This window comes from Chiloscyllium plagiosum, unplaced genomic scaffold (assembly GCF_037043375.1).
Source record: "Chiloscyllium plagiosum isolate Xiang-an unplaced genomic scaffold, Cpla_swu_hap1 HiC_scaffold_11, whole genome shotgun sequence".
NCBI classification, from domain to species: Eukaryota; Metazoa; Chordata; class Chondrichthyes; order Orectolobiformes; family Hemiscylliidae; genus Chiloscyllium; species Chiloscyllium plagiosum.
Window position 1 is genome coordinate 81,396,202 of NW_028270149.1, and position 18,900 is coordinate 81,415,101.

At 42.0% G+C, this 18,900-nt stretch overlaps 1 protein-coding gene across 5 annotated transcripts in view; it reads left to right on the forward strand.

The window, feature by feature from the left end:
• LOC122557086 (sodium- and chloride-dependent neutral and basic amino acid transporter B(0+)-like) overlaps nucleotides 1-18,900 on the forward strand; it is a 57,692-nt gene that overhangs the window by 6,003 nt on the left and 32,789 nt on the right. For 4 of the 5 annotated variants that reach the window (XM_087992234.1, XM_087992235.1, XM_087992238.1 and 1 more), the window contains exons 1-7: nucleotides 6,454-6,582; nucleotides 6,841-6,994; nucleotides 7,797-7,928; nucleotides 8,477-8,644; nucleotides 12,606-12,744; nucleotides 13,535-13,667; nucleotides 18,556-18,696. In XM_087992234.1, coding sequence (XP_087848360.1) covers nucleotides 6,511-6,582; nucleotides 6,841-6,994; nucleotides 7,797-7,928; nucleotides 8,477-8,644; nucleotides 12,606-12,744; nucleotides 13,535-13,667; nucleotides 18,556-18,696 — 939 coding nt within the window. In that variant the 5' untranslated portion in view covers nucleotides 6,454-6,510. Of the gene's footprint in view, nucleotides 1-2,213; nucleotides 2,329-6,453; nucleotides 6,583-6,840; nucleotides 6,995-7,796; nucleotides 7,929-8,476; nucleotides 8,645-12,605; nucleotides 12,745-13,534; nucleotides 13,668-18,555; nucleotides 18,697-18,900 lie in introns of those variants that run through there. The other variant, XM_087992237.1, reaches the window with a different exon arrangement.

An 18,900-nucleotide genomic window follows, 5' to 3' on the forward strand; every position in this document is an offset into this window, starting at 1 on the left:
ATAGCCATTGAATGCTTCAGGCATAAATGGTTCAAAACAATATTGATAAATGATAATATGATATGATATTCAAATTACATCAATTTGTGCAATTTAGTTCCTAAGCTCAATATGATAGCTCTGGCCCTCTAGGCTCCCAGTATGGTGATAGGAGTTACCAGTTTCACAGGAGCATTATAAAGTTTGAAGGGAAATTGTTCCACTTTTATACTATACAGTACGTTGCCCAGCATATAGTCATGGTACCTCACCAACTTCATTACAGACAGAACATTTTACACAGCAGGAAAATAAAAGGTTGCTCATTTCTCCAACCTATTAGTCTTTACATGTTTCCATAATGCTAGCTTCCATGATGGCCTTGCATGTCAGGTTGTGGCAGTCTTGGAACCAGCCTGTGTCCTAGCTGCAGATATTCGTCGGGCTTGTGTCCTATCACTAGCCATCTTCATGGATGTTTCATCTATAACCCTCCCCAAATTTAAAAACAAATGTAAATAATATTTTGTATCAATACTGTTATGGCCACTTGCACGCTGTGAAGATAACATGTTGGCAAAGTCTCCATAGCATAAATTTGGCATTAAATTGACAATATTATTTAATGGTGACCCAGGATGGATTCATAAAGGGAAAATTTCACAATAGTGACTGTTTTGAGGAGTGGTTTCCTGGTACATTATTGGTTAAAATAGAGGGACATTTATCCTCTCCTTACAGCACAGTTAGTTTTACCATATCACATGTTTCCATAATTCAGGCTTTGGTTTGGCTTTCATTGTGTATCCTGAGATTGCTGCACAGTTGCTGTGGGCACCTTTATGGTCCATTTTATTTTTCCTCATGCTGTTCACATTGGCAATCTGTTTGCCCCTTTAGGTAAGAATGTCATTTTTAAATCATTCTCTTTGTGGGTTGGAATTACAATAGAAGCTTATAAACTACACTTGGCGAATAATTGGACAAATGTCCATTCTCTGCTCATTGGATTAGTGCAGAATGGGGCTGCTTTAAATGAGCCAAAAGTTACATGAAAGTTCAAAGGAAATCACCCAAAATTTGGAAAAGCTTACAGAAAAATCTGTTTATTCTATTCCTGAAAATTTATTGCAAAAATTAGTTGAACTGCTTCAATTTTCAATATATCTACCAAAACAATAAAGTTTATACAAATTGCAGGAGGACATCATTAAGTCCACCTCAGTTAGCTGTTCCACTGTTGCTTTATAAACAGCTTTTAACTATCCAAATTGAACTTTCTTTGTGTTCTCATGAATTTTTTTTCATTGTTCCTTTTCACTTCTTTACCTAATTTCCTTTTGAAAAATATAATAGCTTGGACTGTTTTTGTTACTGAAATGCAGTGTATGGAATGAGCTGCCAGAGGAAATGGCGGTGACTAGTCTGATTGCAACATTTAAAAGGCAACTGAATGGGTCTATGAATAGGAAGGGTTTGGAGGGATATGGGCCAGGTGCTGGCACATGGGACGAGATTGGGTTGAGATATCCGCTCGGCATGGACAAGTTGGACGAAGGGTCTGTTTCTGTGCTGTACATCTCTGACTCTGATTCTGACTCCATTCACAAGTTGTTGAAATTTCCGGTTCAGTACACAACTTCACATGCTGCCCATCATGTTTACTCAATCTCCACATTTTTCCCGTATAACATTCTCATGATAACCTGGTGCAATATGCTATTTTAGTGTTTTAGAAGATGTCAGTTTTTTTAGGAGGACATTATACAAAAGCTGAGAGGAGACTTTTTTTTAGTTTTTAGCCTCACAGCTCCAGGGTCCCAGATTCGATTCCAGCCTCAGGCGACAATCTGTGTGGAGTTTGCACATTCTGTCTTTGTCTGCGTGGGTTTCCTCTGGGTGCTTTGGTTTCCTCTCACTGTCCAAAGATGTGGCGGTTAGATGGATTGGCCATGCTAAATTGTCCATAGTGTACAGGGATGTGTAGGCTGGGTGGGTTAGCCATGGGAAATGCAGGGTTCCAGGGATAGGGGGAGGGATGCTTTTCTGACGATCGGTGTGGGCAGAAGGGCCTGTTACCACACTGTAGGGATTCTATGATTCTATGGTTTTATTGCAGTAAGATGCATTTGACTCTTTGGATCAGAAAGTAAGTAGTTGGTTTGTTTCTTTTTATTAAAAGAGAGAACTTTGCAGAACTGATATTTTCCACCTATTTGTTGTTTCATTTGCAGAAATTTGCACAAACTGGTGCTGTCATTTTAGTAAATGCTTTGAAGTCCAGGTCTGCCTGATCTTTAATAATGTTTCCAAGTGTCTACCACTGAGAACGAGGAGAATTTCTTAACAGTGAGTGCTCATTACCATTGTGCTGCCATCATGATTGATCACTTAATTGGGCCCTTGCTGTTTGTATCTGATGATGTCATCTCTATAATTAGCTCTTGTAAATAAGACCTGGACATGGGTAAAGTAAAACTGGAGAATTTATTAGGCATTTATTGCAGTTCCTAGTATGCAGACACAGAGACTTCAGTGTCTCGGCTAAGTTATTGGTTACAAGCAGTAAAAAAATTGCATCTGCACATCATGCTTCAAATGATCCCGATAAAGTGGAATTAGGGACCTTTATAGCCTTGCTCATGATGTTATCTTTGTGACGCATGTTTCTTAAAGGTATACTGTATATTAGTTATGAGACATTGCAGAACAAAAGCAAGGTCAGGATAGTAGTATGCAGATTCCCATCTTTCAATCTCATACAGTGTCTGTCAGTGATGGAAGCCCACACAAGCCTGATAGCAAATGACGTGGACAGGCAAGGGATTCCCAATCAATGCCTGAACCAGAACTAAATCCAGATCAAAGATGACGCATTAATGAATCACACCCTTACTGACCCCAAAGTAATTGCTGGCAGTTTTCTCAATTGTAGGAATCCAGTGTAAATGCTCTGAGGTGAGCTAGGTTAAGTTTCACGTGGTGAATCTGGGACAGGTCAGAATTTTCCAACTATTGACTGTTGAAGATGGGATTTATCATGGAGATGGAGAGTTATAATCCCATCTTCATCCCACAGTACCAACAAGTGTAATTTTCGTGTCTTTGTGGATGGGAATTGTCCTACTGCCTCTGAGAGCAGCAAACATGAGACAGAGTCAATGGCAAATCAGTGTCAAAACAGATAGTTTAAACAATCCAATCCCATTTTGAGAAATGTCAGAATAGTTCCTCATTTAACAACTGGTTTAAAAACACGTTAAAACAACCCAACAAAGGAAATTGCTGTAACCATGTGAGTAGATGTAATTATGCTGTAACCATGCAGAGCTGCAGCTTGCTTCTGAGACCAGGCCTCGGCTTTGCCCGATGCTGGTGCCTGGGTGTTGAGACGTCAATTCTCCTGCTCCTCGAATGCTGCCTGGCCTGCTGTGTTTTTCTAGCACCACATTTTTCAACTCTGGTCTCCAGCATCAGCAGTCCTCACTTTTTCCCATATGGGTGCCCAAGGCTACCCCTTTGGTCTGGAGGAAGTGGGAGGATTCGAAGGAGAAATTGTTAAGGGTGAGGACCAGTTCGGCCAAACGAAAGAGAGTGTCGGTGGAAGGGTACTGTTGGGGATGTCTGGAGAGGAAGAAATGGAGGGTTTAAAGGCCCTGGTCATGGCAGATGGAGGTGTAGAGGGATTGGATATCCATGGTGAAGATGTGGCATTGGGGGCCAGGGAAACGGAAGTCTTGGAGGAGGTGGAGGGCATGGGTGGTGTCTCGAACGTATGTGGGGAGTTCCTGGACTGGGGGGATAGGACAGTGTCGAGGTAGGTAGAGTTAAGTTCAGTGGGGCAGGAACACGCTGAGACGATGGGTCAGCCAGGGTGGTCAGACTTCTGGATCTTGGGAAGGAGGTAGAATCGGGCAGTGCGGGGTTCCCGGACTATGAGGTTGGAAGCTGTAGGTGGGAGATCTCCTAAGGTGATGAGGTTCTGTATGGTCTGAGAGATGATGGTTTGGTGATGGGGCGTGGGGTCATGGTCGAGAGGGCGGTAGAAGGTGGTGTCCTCGAGTTGGCGTCTGGCTTCAGCAGTGTAGAGGTCAGTGCGCCAGACTACCACTGGCTTGTTGGTGAGGTCAGGATTGGAGCAGAGGGAGTGGAGGGCAGCGCGTTGTGAGGGTGAGAGGTTGGAGTGGGGGAGGGGGGTAGACAGGTTGAGGCGGTAAATGTCCCAGCGGCAGTTGGAAATGAAGAGGTTGAGGGCAGGTAATAGGCCAACGCGGGGTGTCCAGGTGGATGGAATGTGTTAGTGCTTTTCCAGCACCACTCAAATCCAGCACTCAGTGAACTGTATTGGGCAACTGGTAGACTGCTGCACGCACATCTTTATGGTCTGTTTATTGTTGCTGGAAATTTCAACCGTGCGACTCTCAAGGCTGTGCTCCCTAAATTCCATCAGCATGTGGACATTGCGATGAGAAGGAGGAACATGCTGGATCTCGTTTATACAAACATCCTCAATGCATACGGAGCAGAGCCTGGGCCCGAGCTCGGCTCCTCACACCACATCTCTGTTACGCTAATCTCAGCATACAGACCGCTCGTCAGATGTGTCAACCTGGTTCTGAAGCAGGTGAGAACCTGGCCTGCAGGAGCCATTTCTGCTCTTCAGGTCTGTTTTGAGCACACTGACTGGTGCTTCTTCATGGAGGCAGCAACCGATGGCAATTCCATCAACTGTGTCGGTGATTTGCTACATTAGCAAGTGCATTGATGATGTCTCTGTGTCCAAAACTATCACTTCTCACCCAACCAGAAGGTGAGGATGACCGCAAAGGAGTGTGCGCTGCTGCGGACCCGTGGTTTCGCCTTCAGAGCAGATGACAAGGCGGCCCTAACAACAGCGAGGGCCAACCTGAGCCTGGGCCATCAAAGAGGCAAAGTGTGCACACCCAGAGAATACACAGCTACTTTCAGGATAGCGGCGATACGCGGAGCATGTGGAAGGGCATTCAGGCCATCACCAACCGCAGAACAACACCGCCTGCTTGTAAACTTATAATCTGTCCATAACACGATTAATATAAAGTCTCTGGTATCGTGCACCTCACCCAGCCCACACATGTGGCATCCACTTTATAAACAGTCCGCAAAAGATATAGTAACAATAATTGGATGCCATTGAAAAATCTCAAGAACCTGTTAAATAAATAATACATCACTTGATTATGCATATAGAAAGCTATATATTTTAGCAGCTCACAAATCAGCAAAAGTAAGCAGCCATTACTTAACTAAGTACTTAAAGGCCATTATTATCTTCAAAATTTCATACATCTGTCAATTCCACTGAACCCACTCTTCGATGACAAGCAAAAGAATGTTGCACTTCCAAGCCTGTTGGTGCTTTTGAAACAGCCTGAAGGTCATACATTTAGTAAAGCTTCCATACGGCCAAACAGATGCATGAGCTGATCAGTAACTGACATATGAAAGCAATGGGAGTCTCCAAATAATTAGCTCTGGATCTCTCACTGGGCTGGCCCTGTATAATGACACAATGCAGAATATCACCTTGTCCGATCAATAACCTACATCAATGCAAATGAAGACTTTTTTTGACTTTCAATTGATGACTGAACGGTTGTCAGAGGTAACAACGTAGGAACCATATTATTTAATATCCAATACCTTATCCAACACTTGGAGCTATTCCGCTTCACTTTAGTGAGCACAGTTATAACTCATGATAAAATACTAATGAAGGCAACACAAATATATATTTTTTTATATAATTTCCGTATCTCCAACACTTGGTTCATGTCTCTACTTGGAGAAGTGATTTTGCGTGGCTTGGAAATTTCAGTTGCCTCCATGAAATTTCCAGAATTTCTGAATGCTCACTTCTCCAGTGATGCGAGCTACCTCTCAGGAGGGGTTTGCCATGTTCATTATGTTCTTGGATCTGCTAAAAATGCCTGGTGATAGAAATGGAGGTAGGACTTCCAGCAATCGTGTTTTTCCCAAATCCAAGTGTATTTCACAAAAAGTCCATCCCACATTTTTGAAAATAATGAAAATGTCAGTGTGTAAAATGAACTTGGGCAACAGTGAATAACAGTGATGTTTCTGATTTGGGAGAAGACCAGTTCCTTTTTATATGAAATCTTACATACTTTTGCTTTGCCTGAAGTCCAAATTGTTTTAGATTCACTTGGGAGCTGTCCCTTTTAAAACTAGCACTTTGTCCAAAGTCAGTAGACATAAAATTGATGCACTTTGATCCTGAATGTTCTGAAAACAAATCATTTAACTTCAATAGAAATGTTTAGTGTGGAAATTGAATGATTAACTAAGCAGAGCTTCTCAGGCACCTTAAACAGGGTTACACCCCTTCTGAAATACTGTGAAAGGCTGATTTCTGACTGGGCAAAAATCATTAATTAATGAGATGTTCAACGACTTTTGGCAAAAGTAGTGTCCTCAAGGTTTACATCCAATTCTTGTGCAAGTGCAAGAATAATTCATTGATGTCTGAAAATGGACCAGAAGGAACTGTCTTTATCTGGATTCTCACAGAATGATATTCAGACAAACCATCCAGCCGACATGGTATGTATTTCAACAAAACTGTAAAACCTGTGTTGGACAATGAGAGATACTGTTAATTTGTAGATTTTGGCTGTTATGAACTGTACACTCTCTGTGAACTTCTGGCTGTTTATAATCTGCAAGACATTGCTGCACATTGGAGAACAACATAGTTTTCCTATAAAGGTAGTTGTGAGGAGTGGTGACAGTACATCTTGCTGAGATCTAGTTTGGAGAAAGACCCATTTCTGAGCTTACCATTTCCATTCTTTCTCCCAGGATGCTGCCAATGAACATGGTGCTGTGGGTGATGAGAATGTGGAGCGGGGTAACTGGTCTTCGAAGACTGACTACTTGCTCTCAATGATTGGTTACGCTGTCGGTCTGGGCAACATCTGGAGGTTCCCTTACCTGGCTTATAGAAATGGAGGAGGTACTGTAGACAAATTTAAAATATTGCAGAGTGAGCAGGCAGAGCTAAATGGGTCAATTCATCGATTTGTACAGAATGTTGATATTCAGGAAATAGCAAGTGTTCATTGCACTAAAAATAATACAGTAAATAGTACAGGGTTAAACAATTAATGTGAAGTGTGAATTCAATCCCACAGTCAACAAATTTGCCGTTTTTTTTTTCTGATGTGAGAGATGTGTCAAGGTGATACTTCAGAATTAGCCACGCGATGCATCAATTCGATGCTATTTATAAACCAAAGTAAATAGTTCATTTATTAATTTATATTTTCAAGTGATATTATATAGAATTCATGAACCATCCACATCAAATATATTAACTGCACAGTGTGTGAAATCCTCAGAATAGCAGGCTCCTCAGCCAGGCCCTGGGTTCAGGCTTGTACATTATCATCAAACCTGCTCGAATCAGGGCTCTTCACAACCCACACCATTGGATTGATGGAGACCAAGGGCGAATGCATAAAAAAATGTCATGACATGATTGTATAAAATGACAGGGAAAGATATTTGATTCATTTAGAGAGTGAAATTCAGAAAGTGGCCATTTGAGTACAACCTCCAGTATGTAGTAGAAAAATAAAAGTGCAGCTGAAAGTCAACCATCTCAGTAGATTGCTAGGTATGCAGACAGACAGACAAAACATGCATTCATAGAGATTTCAGGATTAATTTTAACCCAGTGAACACAGTGGAGGCACCGAGTTTCAGCTTGAACATATGATTTTATCTACATTGAAATCCTTTCTACTATTTTCCAGGTGTATTTCTTATTCCCTACGCTCTCATCCTGGCACTAGTTGGGATTCCAATGTTTTTCTTGGAATGTTCCCTTGGGCAGTTTGCCAGCCTCGGACCTATTGGAGTGTGGAAAGCTGTACCAATATTCCAAGGTTAATGTTTATTTCCCAAAATAGTCATAACAAGCTTAAATAAGCCGTACAATAAGTCAGTGTCAACGTCTTACCCAAATATTGTTAAATTTTCCTTATCTGGTCGATGTTTAAACTGGACTTGCTGATGTCGTGTTTGCACTCTGATCTGCCGTGCACCTTATGAAGTGCTGAAGATGGTATTTATTACCAAGACTGGGAATGTGTGATTATTACCAGCCACAATGATGATTAGTGAGAAGGAGTCTAAAGGTGAAGACAGGGATCATCATTCTTGGAACCGAGACAGAGAATTCTAAATCTCCTGTTTAATACAAAGAGCCTTTAAAGTCTCTACTGTTGGACATTGAATGTTGAAGCAGCCAATACTGACCAAACACAACAGACATGTCCTGAAAGGTGTGGTCAACCAGGGCAGTCTCCCTGCTCTGTACTGTGCCCACTGAAAGAAAATCCAATTTGATTGAATGACCAGTCAAACCCATGTCAAATACTTTATTTCACATCAAGAGCTCACAATCTAATCTTCTGTTCTTTCATGTTTTCAGGTGTGGGGATTGCTATGGTCCTTCTGATTATAATTGCCAATATTTCATATGCCTGTATCATTGGCTACAGTCTGTACTACCTGTTTGCTTCCTTTCAATCGCCCCTGCCATGGGCAGACTGCTTCAGTTGGTGGGGAGCAGATGAAACATGCAGCAGGACCCCCAAAGGTACAGTGCTCAATTCTGTTGGGGGATTTTACACACCGACTGTTCATAGTTCATTCTGTCAGTCTGAGTGAGGGAGAGAGATGGACAATAGTTTCAGTGACCATCCTCATTGTGACCATACAGCAGAAAGACTTGGATAGAAAGCAGCAGCAGGAATCATGGCTCTGAGTCACTGGAATAGCAGGACAGTCAGTCAGAACTAAATAGTGAAACATCAGAATTTGTCAGTCTTTGATAAAGTTGTTCATATGTCTTTTATTCTTTCACCTTGTCAATAAGTCTGTCTTGTGTTCTTTCTGACTAAGTTCATTGTCTGTATCTCTCTAACATCCCAGTACTGTGACTCACATTGATTCTCTTCTCTATCTCTGTGTTTTGTGCAGGTATCATTTTCTCAACTTTTTCTCCTCTTCTGGGTTCTTTCCAAACGTCTACAATCTCATATATATTTCTTATACCATCTGACTCTATGAAATACTCAGTTTTTATTGTGTTATTTAAAAGCCTTGTTTTTTTCACTTTCATTTCACCTCCCACACTGACACTGTTTCACTCCTAATATCTAACATTGTTATCAAAGATTACTTCTGTTTGAATTGGCAAGAGTATGTCTGAAATCTTGAAATGAGTCCATTTAAAATTTCTGAAGCAACTTTCCTTTTGCACAGACTGGGACTGTGGGTGCACCCTGACTATCTATGGAGTTGGGAGATAGTGGAGAAGTCAGAATCGATAAAATGTGGCCCTGGAAAAAGCGCAGCAGGTCAGGCAGCATCTGAGGAGCATCAGAGGGCTAAGAAATAAATGGTGGAGGTCGGGCTAGGGGATAGATAGTTGGGATGGCGATAGCTGGCCGAAGGTAGGAGATGATTGTGATAAGTAGGAAAGGTGGGAAGGAAGATGGACAAATAGGTCAACTCAAGAGGGTGGAGCCAAGTCAAAGGGTTAGAATCTGGGGTGGGGTGAGGGAAGATTTGGAAACTGATGGATTTAATGTTGAGGCTGTGTGGTTGTAGGCTCCCAAGGCGGAAATGAGGTGTTCCTCCTCCAGTTTGGAAGTGGCCTTGTTTAGATGGTGGAGGAGACCCAGAATGGATAAGTCGTCTGGGGAGTGGGAGGGGGAGTTGAAATGGATGGCTACAGGAAGGTGCAGTTGGAAGGTGCATACGGGCCAGAGGTGTTCCCTGAACATTTTCACAAGTTTGCGGTCAGTTTCTTCGATGTAGAGTAGATCACATTGAGAACAATGGCTGCAGTAAATGGGGTTCAAGGATATGCAAGTAAATCTCTGCCGGATTTGGAATGCTCCTTTGGGACCTTGGAAGGAGGTGAGAGGGGAGATGTTGGTGCAGTTTTTGCAGCTCTTACACCGGCTGGTGAAGATGCCAGGTGTGGAAAGGGGTTTGGTGGGGAGTGTGGACCTAACGAGGGAGTCATGGAGGGAACGGTCCCTGCAAAACACAGGTAGGGGTGAGAAGGGAAATATATTTTTGGTGGTGGTGTCTGACTGTAGGTGGTGAAAATGACGGAGGATGATATGCTGAATTTGGAGATTTGTAGGTGGAATGTGAGAACCAGGGGATTCTATCCTTGTTGCAGTTGGGGCAAGTGGGGTTCGAGGGCGGAGGTGTGGGAAATAGAGAAGATGCAGTTGAGGGCTTTGTTGATAACAGGGGAGGTGAAACCCCCATATATGAATTTGGGAAATGTTTGAAGTTTGTTTCCTTTCCTACATTTACATCAGAGATTGCTATTAATTCTTGTCATTTTAATCATCCATCACTCAATGTCACACATCACCCACAGTCACAGTCTGTACAATACAGTCAGGGATCACCTTGACCGTATTGGTTATGGTTCAGTTTCAGCCGGATTATTGTGTCCAGTCCTGGGCTCTGCACTGCACATGAGAGGGTCCTGAAAAGGCTGATGGGAATGTTTCCAGGGATTGAGGTTCAGACGCCTAGATAGATTGACAAAGCTGTGACAGTTCTCTTTTGAGATGAAAAAGTTGAGAAGAGATTTGGTAAAGCTATTCAAACGTATGAGGGGGTTTGGACAGAATAGATAGACAGAAACTGTCCCAATTGGCTGAAGGCTCAAGAATCAGAGAATTGAATTGAATTGAATTGAATTTATTGTCACGTGTACCAAGGCTCAGTGAAAAGCTTTGTCTTGTGAGCAATACAGGCAGATCACAGAGTTAAATAGCATAGATAAGTAAATAATATGTAAATAGCGGCAAAAATAAAAACGCAGGTACAGGCGAATGTTAAGTGTTTGTGAATCCATTCAGTACTCTAACAACAGTTGGGTAGAAACTGTTTTGAAAACGGCTGTTGTGTATGTTCAGGCTTCTGTACCTTCTCCCCGATGGTAGAGGTTGTAGAAGGACATTGCCAGGATGGGATTGATCTTTAAAAATGCTGGCAGCCTTTCCTTGACAGCGGGCCTGGTAGATGGATTCTATAGATGGGAGGTTGATCTTTGTGATTCTGGGCCGAGTTCACCACTCTCTGTAACTGTCTCCAATCTTGAGTGGTACAGTTGCCATACCAGGTAGTGATACATCCAGACAGAATGCTCTCGATGGTGCACTTAAAAAAGTTGGCAAGGGTAATCGCCGTCATTCCGAATTTCCTCAGCTGGCTGAGGAAGAAGAGACATTGTTGGGCCTTTGTAACCAGTGTGTCCATATGAAGAGGTCAAGATTTAAACAGCTTTACAACATACCCAAAGGTGACATGACCAATGAAACTATGTTAAATAGCTCCTCAGCAAAAGATAGATTATTACATACATGGTTCAATGCCCGAGTAACTGATGAAACATATTTCATACTTACCTCCTATAATGTGATCAATATCTCCCCTAGACCCCTTACAGTATCCAAACCCTGACCAGATAACCTGCACCCCTCCCACAGTCCCCACCACAACTTCCTCAGGAGATCTAACATCACCTCCTGATCTCTGATGATGTCAAACTTGGCCCCATTCTCCCACTCACTGTTACTGTTGGATCATCCATATCCCCACATTCCCTTTTTCCCAATGTCACTGCTGCTGGAACTGACCCCCAAGACTGCCCCCTTCCCTCTCTCCACAAATTCTCCCACCAACCCCAACCTCCCTTAAATACAGATTATTTTGCAGGATCTGTTGCTATCCTGCATCATGGTTCCTTACCCACTTGACACCCTACCTCTCCTCAGTTGTCACCTTATCCAGCCTGGCAGCCTGGCACCCTGCTCCAATCCACATGGCACCCACCTTCTATCACCCATTTAGCTGCCACCCTCCTCCTATCAGTCTAGCACCTTCCCTTTCCTGCACCATAACACACATTTATCTTTTGAACTTACTGTTTGACCGCAGCTGTTAAAGTGGCTGTCAGGAACCTTAAAGTGTCAGAAGATAGCAGCTGCCTGCTGTGAAAAAGGTCATGTTTTGCCTTCCTCAGGCAGGCTCTGTGCTGTGAAAGAACTGTCAGAGTGAAAATGTGCCTCCATATTTCTGAGAGAGTCCTGAGTTGAATCTCCCACTCAGAAATGTGGAGCTTCATTCATTCATTCTGACAAAAAAAAGAGTGGTGAAGCCAGGTGTGTGAGACTCCCCTTCCCTGGCAAATCCAGCTCATTATAATCCTTAAAGTCTCCTACAATAACTACTACTGAATATTTTTGATGAAACTTTTTATACTGTAAAATTTTAATTTGGTTTTATGATTCCTTATATGACAGACTTTGTGAAACAAGAGAACAAGCAGATTGAACACCAGAGCTGGACTGTGCTGAGAGTGAGTGCACGGACTGTACCTCTGTGTTCCAATCTATGCATGACCTTACCCTTGTAATCAAAATGATTAACTGATTCAGTCAGAGTGAAACAGTGACCCTGGTTATACTGAAATGGAATGCAAAATTTAAATGTAATACTGAAACACATTCCACATTTTCCAGACCCATTCTGTAACCTCACTCTGAATGATGGATACTTTGAAATCGTTAATACAACATGGCTGCAGACAAACAATGAAAGTTGTCCAAATGGATCAGAAATCTCCATTCCTCACCAGGGCCCGAGTGAGCAATACTGGGAGTAAGTACATTGCTGCAGATAGCCACACCGATAACCTGCACAGCAGTAATCGCTCTTTAGATGGTTATTTAGTGAATGCCCTGTTTGATGAAATGGAAGCTGTTTGAGTTTGATAGAGGGGCTACTTACATCACAAACCTGTTACAAAATGGCATCATTGGCAGGGACCCTTTTCCAGTTAATAGGCTTCTGGTTTCAAAACCCTGCTTTGACAACATTTATATCACAAAAAAGTTTTAAAAAATTATTCCTCAAGGAAAATATTCATCACCAGAATTCCTAAACATTAAATGTTTCAAATTATCAATGATCAACGTCCCTTTCTCTGCTTTTAATTGTGATATTGTCTTGTATTTAACAGATAGACCTGGGAATTGCATTTAGATTAATTGTCTGGAAGTAGACACCATGTTGAACAATATGAAGGAGCAAAGTTCACTGGGAGACATAGTGATTAAATCAAATAGTTTTAACAGTGCAAAGTGAGGCAGTCAGTGAAACTCTGCCACAAACTCCTTCAAATCAAATCCCCTCTGGTCAACAACATTAGCACTCACTGTTAAAACAAAGATCTATTTTGAAAGGCAATAGGAAGAGTGAGATAGATCAGAGAGAAGATCAAATCTCGTCTAACCTCAGGAACAATTTTTAAAAACTATAGGCAAACTTTATGATGTTCAAATCTACATATATTTATTTCATTAAGTACTTAGGTGCTTTGTATCTAATCGTTAATATGGGCAATGAATTTTATCCTAACACAGATGCTCTCTATTTTCATTTCCTTCAGTAAAGTGGTTTTACGCCGTTCCAGTTCAATAGATGAGACTGGGGAGATAGTCTGGTATTTAGCCCTCTGTCTGCTTCTGGTCCGACTGATAGTTGGGGCAGCGTTATCAAAGGGAATTAAATCATCAGGAAAGGTAAATGATTGTGATGAACACAGTTATAATTAGTGACTAAGCATGAATTTCTGAAACAAATAAATTAGAATTTATAATTCATTTGTGAAGGGGCTGGTTTATCTCCCAGGTGATGAAGAATAATCATGGGGAGAAAACAATAAAATGCTGATAATGTCTGTAAGAGGATACCACAACATATCTGACATTCCAGTATCAAGTTACCCACCTCACCTCCAGTAGTTACTAAAGTTGCAGAAATATGTTGCTAGCCTTGTCGCAGTTACTGTGGGTAGACTCTGTTCGGGGTGTGAGCCACGTGGCCTACGGTGAAATTTAAGATAGAACTCTGACATGGTCCATCTCCATCAGGAACAACTCGCTGATCTTTTATGAATTTGTTGAATGTTGAGGTGTGTTTCTTACTAGGCAGTAAGGGGAACTGTAACTTGTTTAGTGCCTTATTAATGACACTAATTGCTGATGAATAGCCCATTTCCTATCTTACCATACACGCCAAACAACCAAGATGTTGTGAATTCTTGGGCTAGAAGCCAGAGTGAGTACCTGGCAACTTCAGGTCACTACTGACTGTGCACAGCTTCCATGTTGCTCACCATCAAACACCACAATCCATGGGCCCTCACCCACAAACATTGGCAGCTAGTATTTACCAACACTTTGTGACCATCATGGGATGCGGTGAGGCTCAGAGGGTAATTAAGAGCCAACCTTATTGCTGTGTGTCTGGAGTCACATGTATATCAAGACCAGGCAAGGATGGCAGATTTCCTTCCCTAAAGGGCATTAGTGAATGAGATGAGTTTTTTTCAAACAATTGACAATGGATTCATGGTCATCATTATGTTCTAAATTCCAGATTTTTGTTAACTTTAAATTCCACTATCTGCTGTGGTAGGATTTGAACCTACGTTCCCAGAACATTACCTGTGTCTCTCATATTGCAAGGATAATATCACTAAGCCATTGCCTCCCCAGGGTGTGAGACATCTCTCACTGTGTAGAGGAATGTGTGCAGCCCTCATCTGCAGGGTATTCCTCCACTGACTGTGCTCACAGCTAAGAACCTCCTTAGTCCAGTTATGTACGTAGTTTGTGACAACTAGGTACTTCTAAGGAGCAATAGGGGCCCTGTATGGTATCTTTAGGTCATGCACCCACAAATACATCAGGACAATGAGTAATGCCATCTGTGCCCCAACAATGAGGCTTGTGTTGTCACCCAGGCAATAGGATTTGGGAATATAGAGTTCAGATATTCACAAGAAACAAGGTGTCATCGACATATGGCTATAAGAGGGCCATATCACAACACTGTGGCATTTATCAACAGAAATTCCATTAATGGTCAGGTGATCTCTGACCACTCTTACCATTTCCTGGAGTTATGTACCTGTTACCTTGGTAACTGCTTCATTACTTTCCCAGTACGTTGACAACTATTTCAGTGTCACCTCTTCCCCTCAGCAAGAACTGGAAAGTTTCATTCATTTTGTATCCAATTTCTACCTTCCTAACCTTCACCTGGTCCAATTCTGAATCTTATATTCTCTTTTGCACCCTCTGTGATTTATGGAGCTAGGCTTTCTAAAATTGACTCAAAAGCAACAACTCTCACAGCTGCCTTTTGACTACATTCCTCACATCCTGCTTCTGTCTCTGTCACATTGATCTGATGTTGCAACCTTTAACACCGGCACTTCAGATATCGTTAACTTTTACTGAAACCATGGGCTCCCAATATGGCCATATCCTACTCTCTGTTTTATTTTCCTTCAGTTCTATTGACAGGTCAATGACCTGAAATGTTAATTCTGTTTCTCTCTCTCTGCAAGTATTAGTCAAATTGCTGAGTACCTCCAATACTTTTGTTTTTATTTCCCAATATTCAGCATTTGCAGTGTTTTGCTTAAGTAACTGTAAGGATATCTGTTGTATTATTACAAGCCATTTGGGCATCGTTGGCTATGCCATCTTTTGTTGGTCATTAATATTTACCCTTGAGAAGGTGGTGGTGAGCTGTCTCTTTGAACTACTGGAGTCGAATTAGTGTCTGGACACCCTCAGTATTGTCAGGGAGGGAGTTCCAGGATTTTGACCCAGCGACACTAAAACAACAGTGATATATTTCCAAATCGGGATGCTGAGGGCCTTGCAGGGTAAATTGCAAGTGATGTTGTTCCTGTGTATTTGCTGCCTTTGTCCTCCTTGATGGTAGACATCATAGATTTGGAAAGTGCTGTCTATGGAATTTGGTGAGTAGTATACATAGCTGCCACATTGCACAAGTGATAGAGGAAATAAGTATTTAAGATGGAGGCTGGGAAAAAAGGCCAGCTTTTTGAAAGGTTTATTATCTCGAACAGCATTTTCCATCGAGATAATGTAAAAGATCACATTATAGAGACATGTAAGAAGAAGCTGCATAGATTTCACTGAGTTAGCCATATCTCTAGAAAGCTGTGTACCGTTGTTTGATTATGTTAACAAACTGGGAGTTGTATAAACCTGCAAATAGCTCAGTATCTCTCCTAAGTTCAACTAATCAAATACATAACACCAACTGAGAGGCTTGCTTGGTCATGGACGGTGGAGAGGTTCATGAGTGTTGTGGGGCACATTTATTTAGGCAAGTGTGGAGTATTCCATTACTCTGCTGACCTGTGCCTTATAAATGATGGTTAGATTTTGGGAAGATTTGGAAAAGAGCAATTCACCACAGAGTTTCCCACCTCGAAATGGCCGTCGTAGCCACAATATTTATATGGATGTTCCATTGAGGTTTCTAGTCAGTGGTAACCCCGAGGATGAATAAATGCCGCAGGAAGGTGGCTGGATTCTCATTCATTGGAGATGGTCAGCATCAGTGGCTCAGTGTTTAGCACTGCTGCCTCACAGCACCAGGGACCCAAGTTTGATTCCATCATTGGGGCTGTCTGTGTGGAGCTTGCACATTCTCCCCGTGTCTGCGTGTATTTCCTGGGTGCTCCAGTTTCCTCCCACAGCCAAAGATCTGCAGGTTGGGTTGATTGGCCACCCTAAATTGTCCATAGTGTCCAGGGAGGTGCTGGCTAGGTGGATTAGCCATGGGAAATGCAGGATTACTGGCATAGGGTAAGGAATGGTGGTGAGTCTGGCTGGGATGCTCTTTGGAGGATTGGTATGGACTTGATGGGCCAAACGGCCTGTTTCCACACTGTAGGGATTATATGGTCATTATTTGGTACTTGTATGCTGTGAAGTTTGCTTAGCTCAAGCTTAAATGTTACCAAGTCTTACTGAATATGGGCATGAACTGCTTCACTGTCCTAGGAGTTGGGAAAATGGTATTGAACTTTGTGCAACCTTCAGCAAACATCCCCATTTCTGACATTATGATGGAGTGAAAACATTTGATAAAGCAGCTGAAGGTGGCTGGGCTATGAACCTGATCGTGAGCAACTACAACAGAGATGTCCTGGGGATGAGTTGCTCAGTTCCTAGTCACCACAACTAATTTCCTTCGTGCTTGCTCTGACTCCAGCCAGTGGAAAGTTCTCACCCCTCCGTTCCCCACCCTGCTGTCGGTTTCCATTCCCTTCAATTTTACTCGGACTCATTGTGGCCAAACTCCGTCAAATGCTGCTGTACTGTTGAGGGCAGTCTCTCTCACCTCACCTCCAGAGTATGGCTCTTGTAACCATGCTTGGACCAAGGTTATAGTAAGGTCAGGTGCTCAGTGAGCATGGAGGAGCCTGAATTGAGTAGCTAATGAGTAAGGAACAGTTGCTAGAATGTCAACTATCCTTTCCATCACATCACAGATGGTAGAGAATGTACTGATGGAGCATTACTCGGTCAGATTGGATTTGTTCTGCATTTTGAAGATGCGGCATACCTGAACAATTTTCCACGTTGTAGTGGAATAATTTAGCTACGTCTGCAGCTAGTTCTGGTACATTGTCAAAGTCTGCTCAGTAATAACTGATTGTACATGTGTAATCATGTTTTTGTTCCTCAAATAAATAAAATGTAATTAACTTTATTTGATTATCTTTATTTTGTTATTTCTATTGTTTTATCAGTAGGTTTAACACTTTTTAAATGAGCACGTTTATAACAAGGTCTTGCATAGCACTAGCTCAAGATGCAAACCCTGTCAAACCACATGAAAATGTGATCCCTGTGTGTATCCTCCATGTCATTATTCCTCTCCTGGTTGTCTTGTGCTACCCTTGACACACTGATGAGAATCCTGTTAGTTTGCCATTTAGTTGGATAATGTTGTCTTTATTGCAAGGAGAATGTAGTATAAAAGTAGGCAAAGGTACAGCAGCTACTGTTCTGATTTCCTTATTTAAGAGGTATATTTGTTTTTGAGACAGCTCTGTCAACCTCTTTGTGCTAATTCCTCAAATAAAAGGGTTATCTTACAAAACACAAGTTTGAGCAGTTTGGGTCTAAAATAACAGAACTTCAGGAGACCGACAGATAACCTTCAAAAATTCTGAATGATCTTGACAGGCTTGTTCTCCTCATGGGAGAATCTAGAACAGGGAGCACAGTTTCAAAATCAGGCATCTCCAAGTAAGGTAGAGTGAAGAGGAATCTGTTGCTTCGGAGCATTTTTAATCTTTCAAATGCTCTTCCTCAGAAAGTAGTAGAGTCTGGGTCATTGAATATATTCAAGGCAAAGTTTTTAAATCAACAATTTATCAAGAGAATTAAAGGTTATGGAGAGGGGGTGTGTTGGGCGATCAGGCAGGAAAGGAAACATATGGTTAGCACCTGATCAGCCAGAATCTTATTGCATGGTGGGGCCACATGGCCTCGTACTGCTTTGAGATTTTATTTTTCTCATTTGTACCAGTAATACAGGAAAATCTAACAATGTTCTCTCTGCGCTCAGGTTGTTTATTTCACTGCAACATTCCCTTATGTGGTTCTGACGATACTCCTGATCCGAGGGGTTACCCTGGAGGGAGCTTCTAAAGGAATTGAATTCTACATCGGAAGCCAGTCAGACTTCTCCAGACTGGCTGATGCTGAGGTAAATACAGCAATACGAATGATTGAGTCTTTATTATATTTTTACTCTTTTTGGGTTAGTCAATTTAAAATCAGTGCCTTACTTATGAGTCCTTCACTAAATGTCAGTAAACCAGACTTAGTTATTGCAAAGTTTTAATTGAGCTTGTGATGAATTCAAAAGAGTCAATTTAAGGTCTGTATCATCCTGCCATTAGCAGGAAAG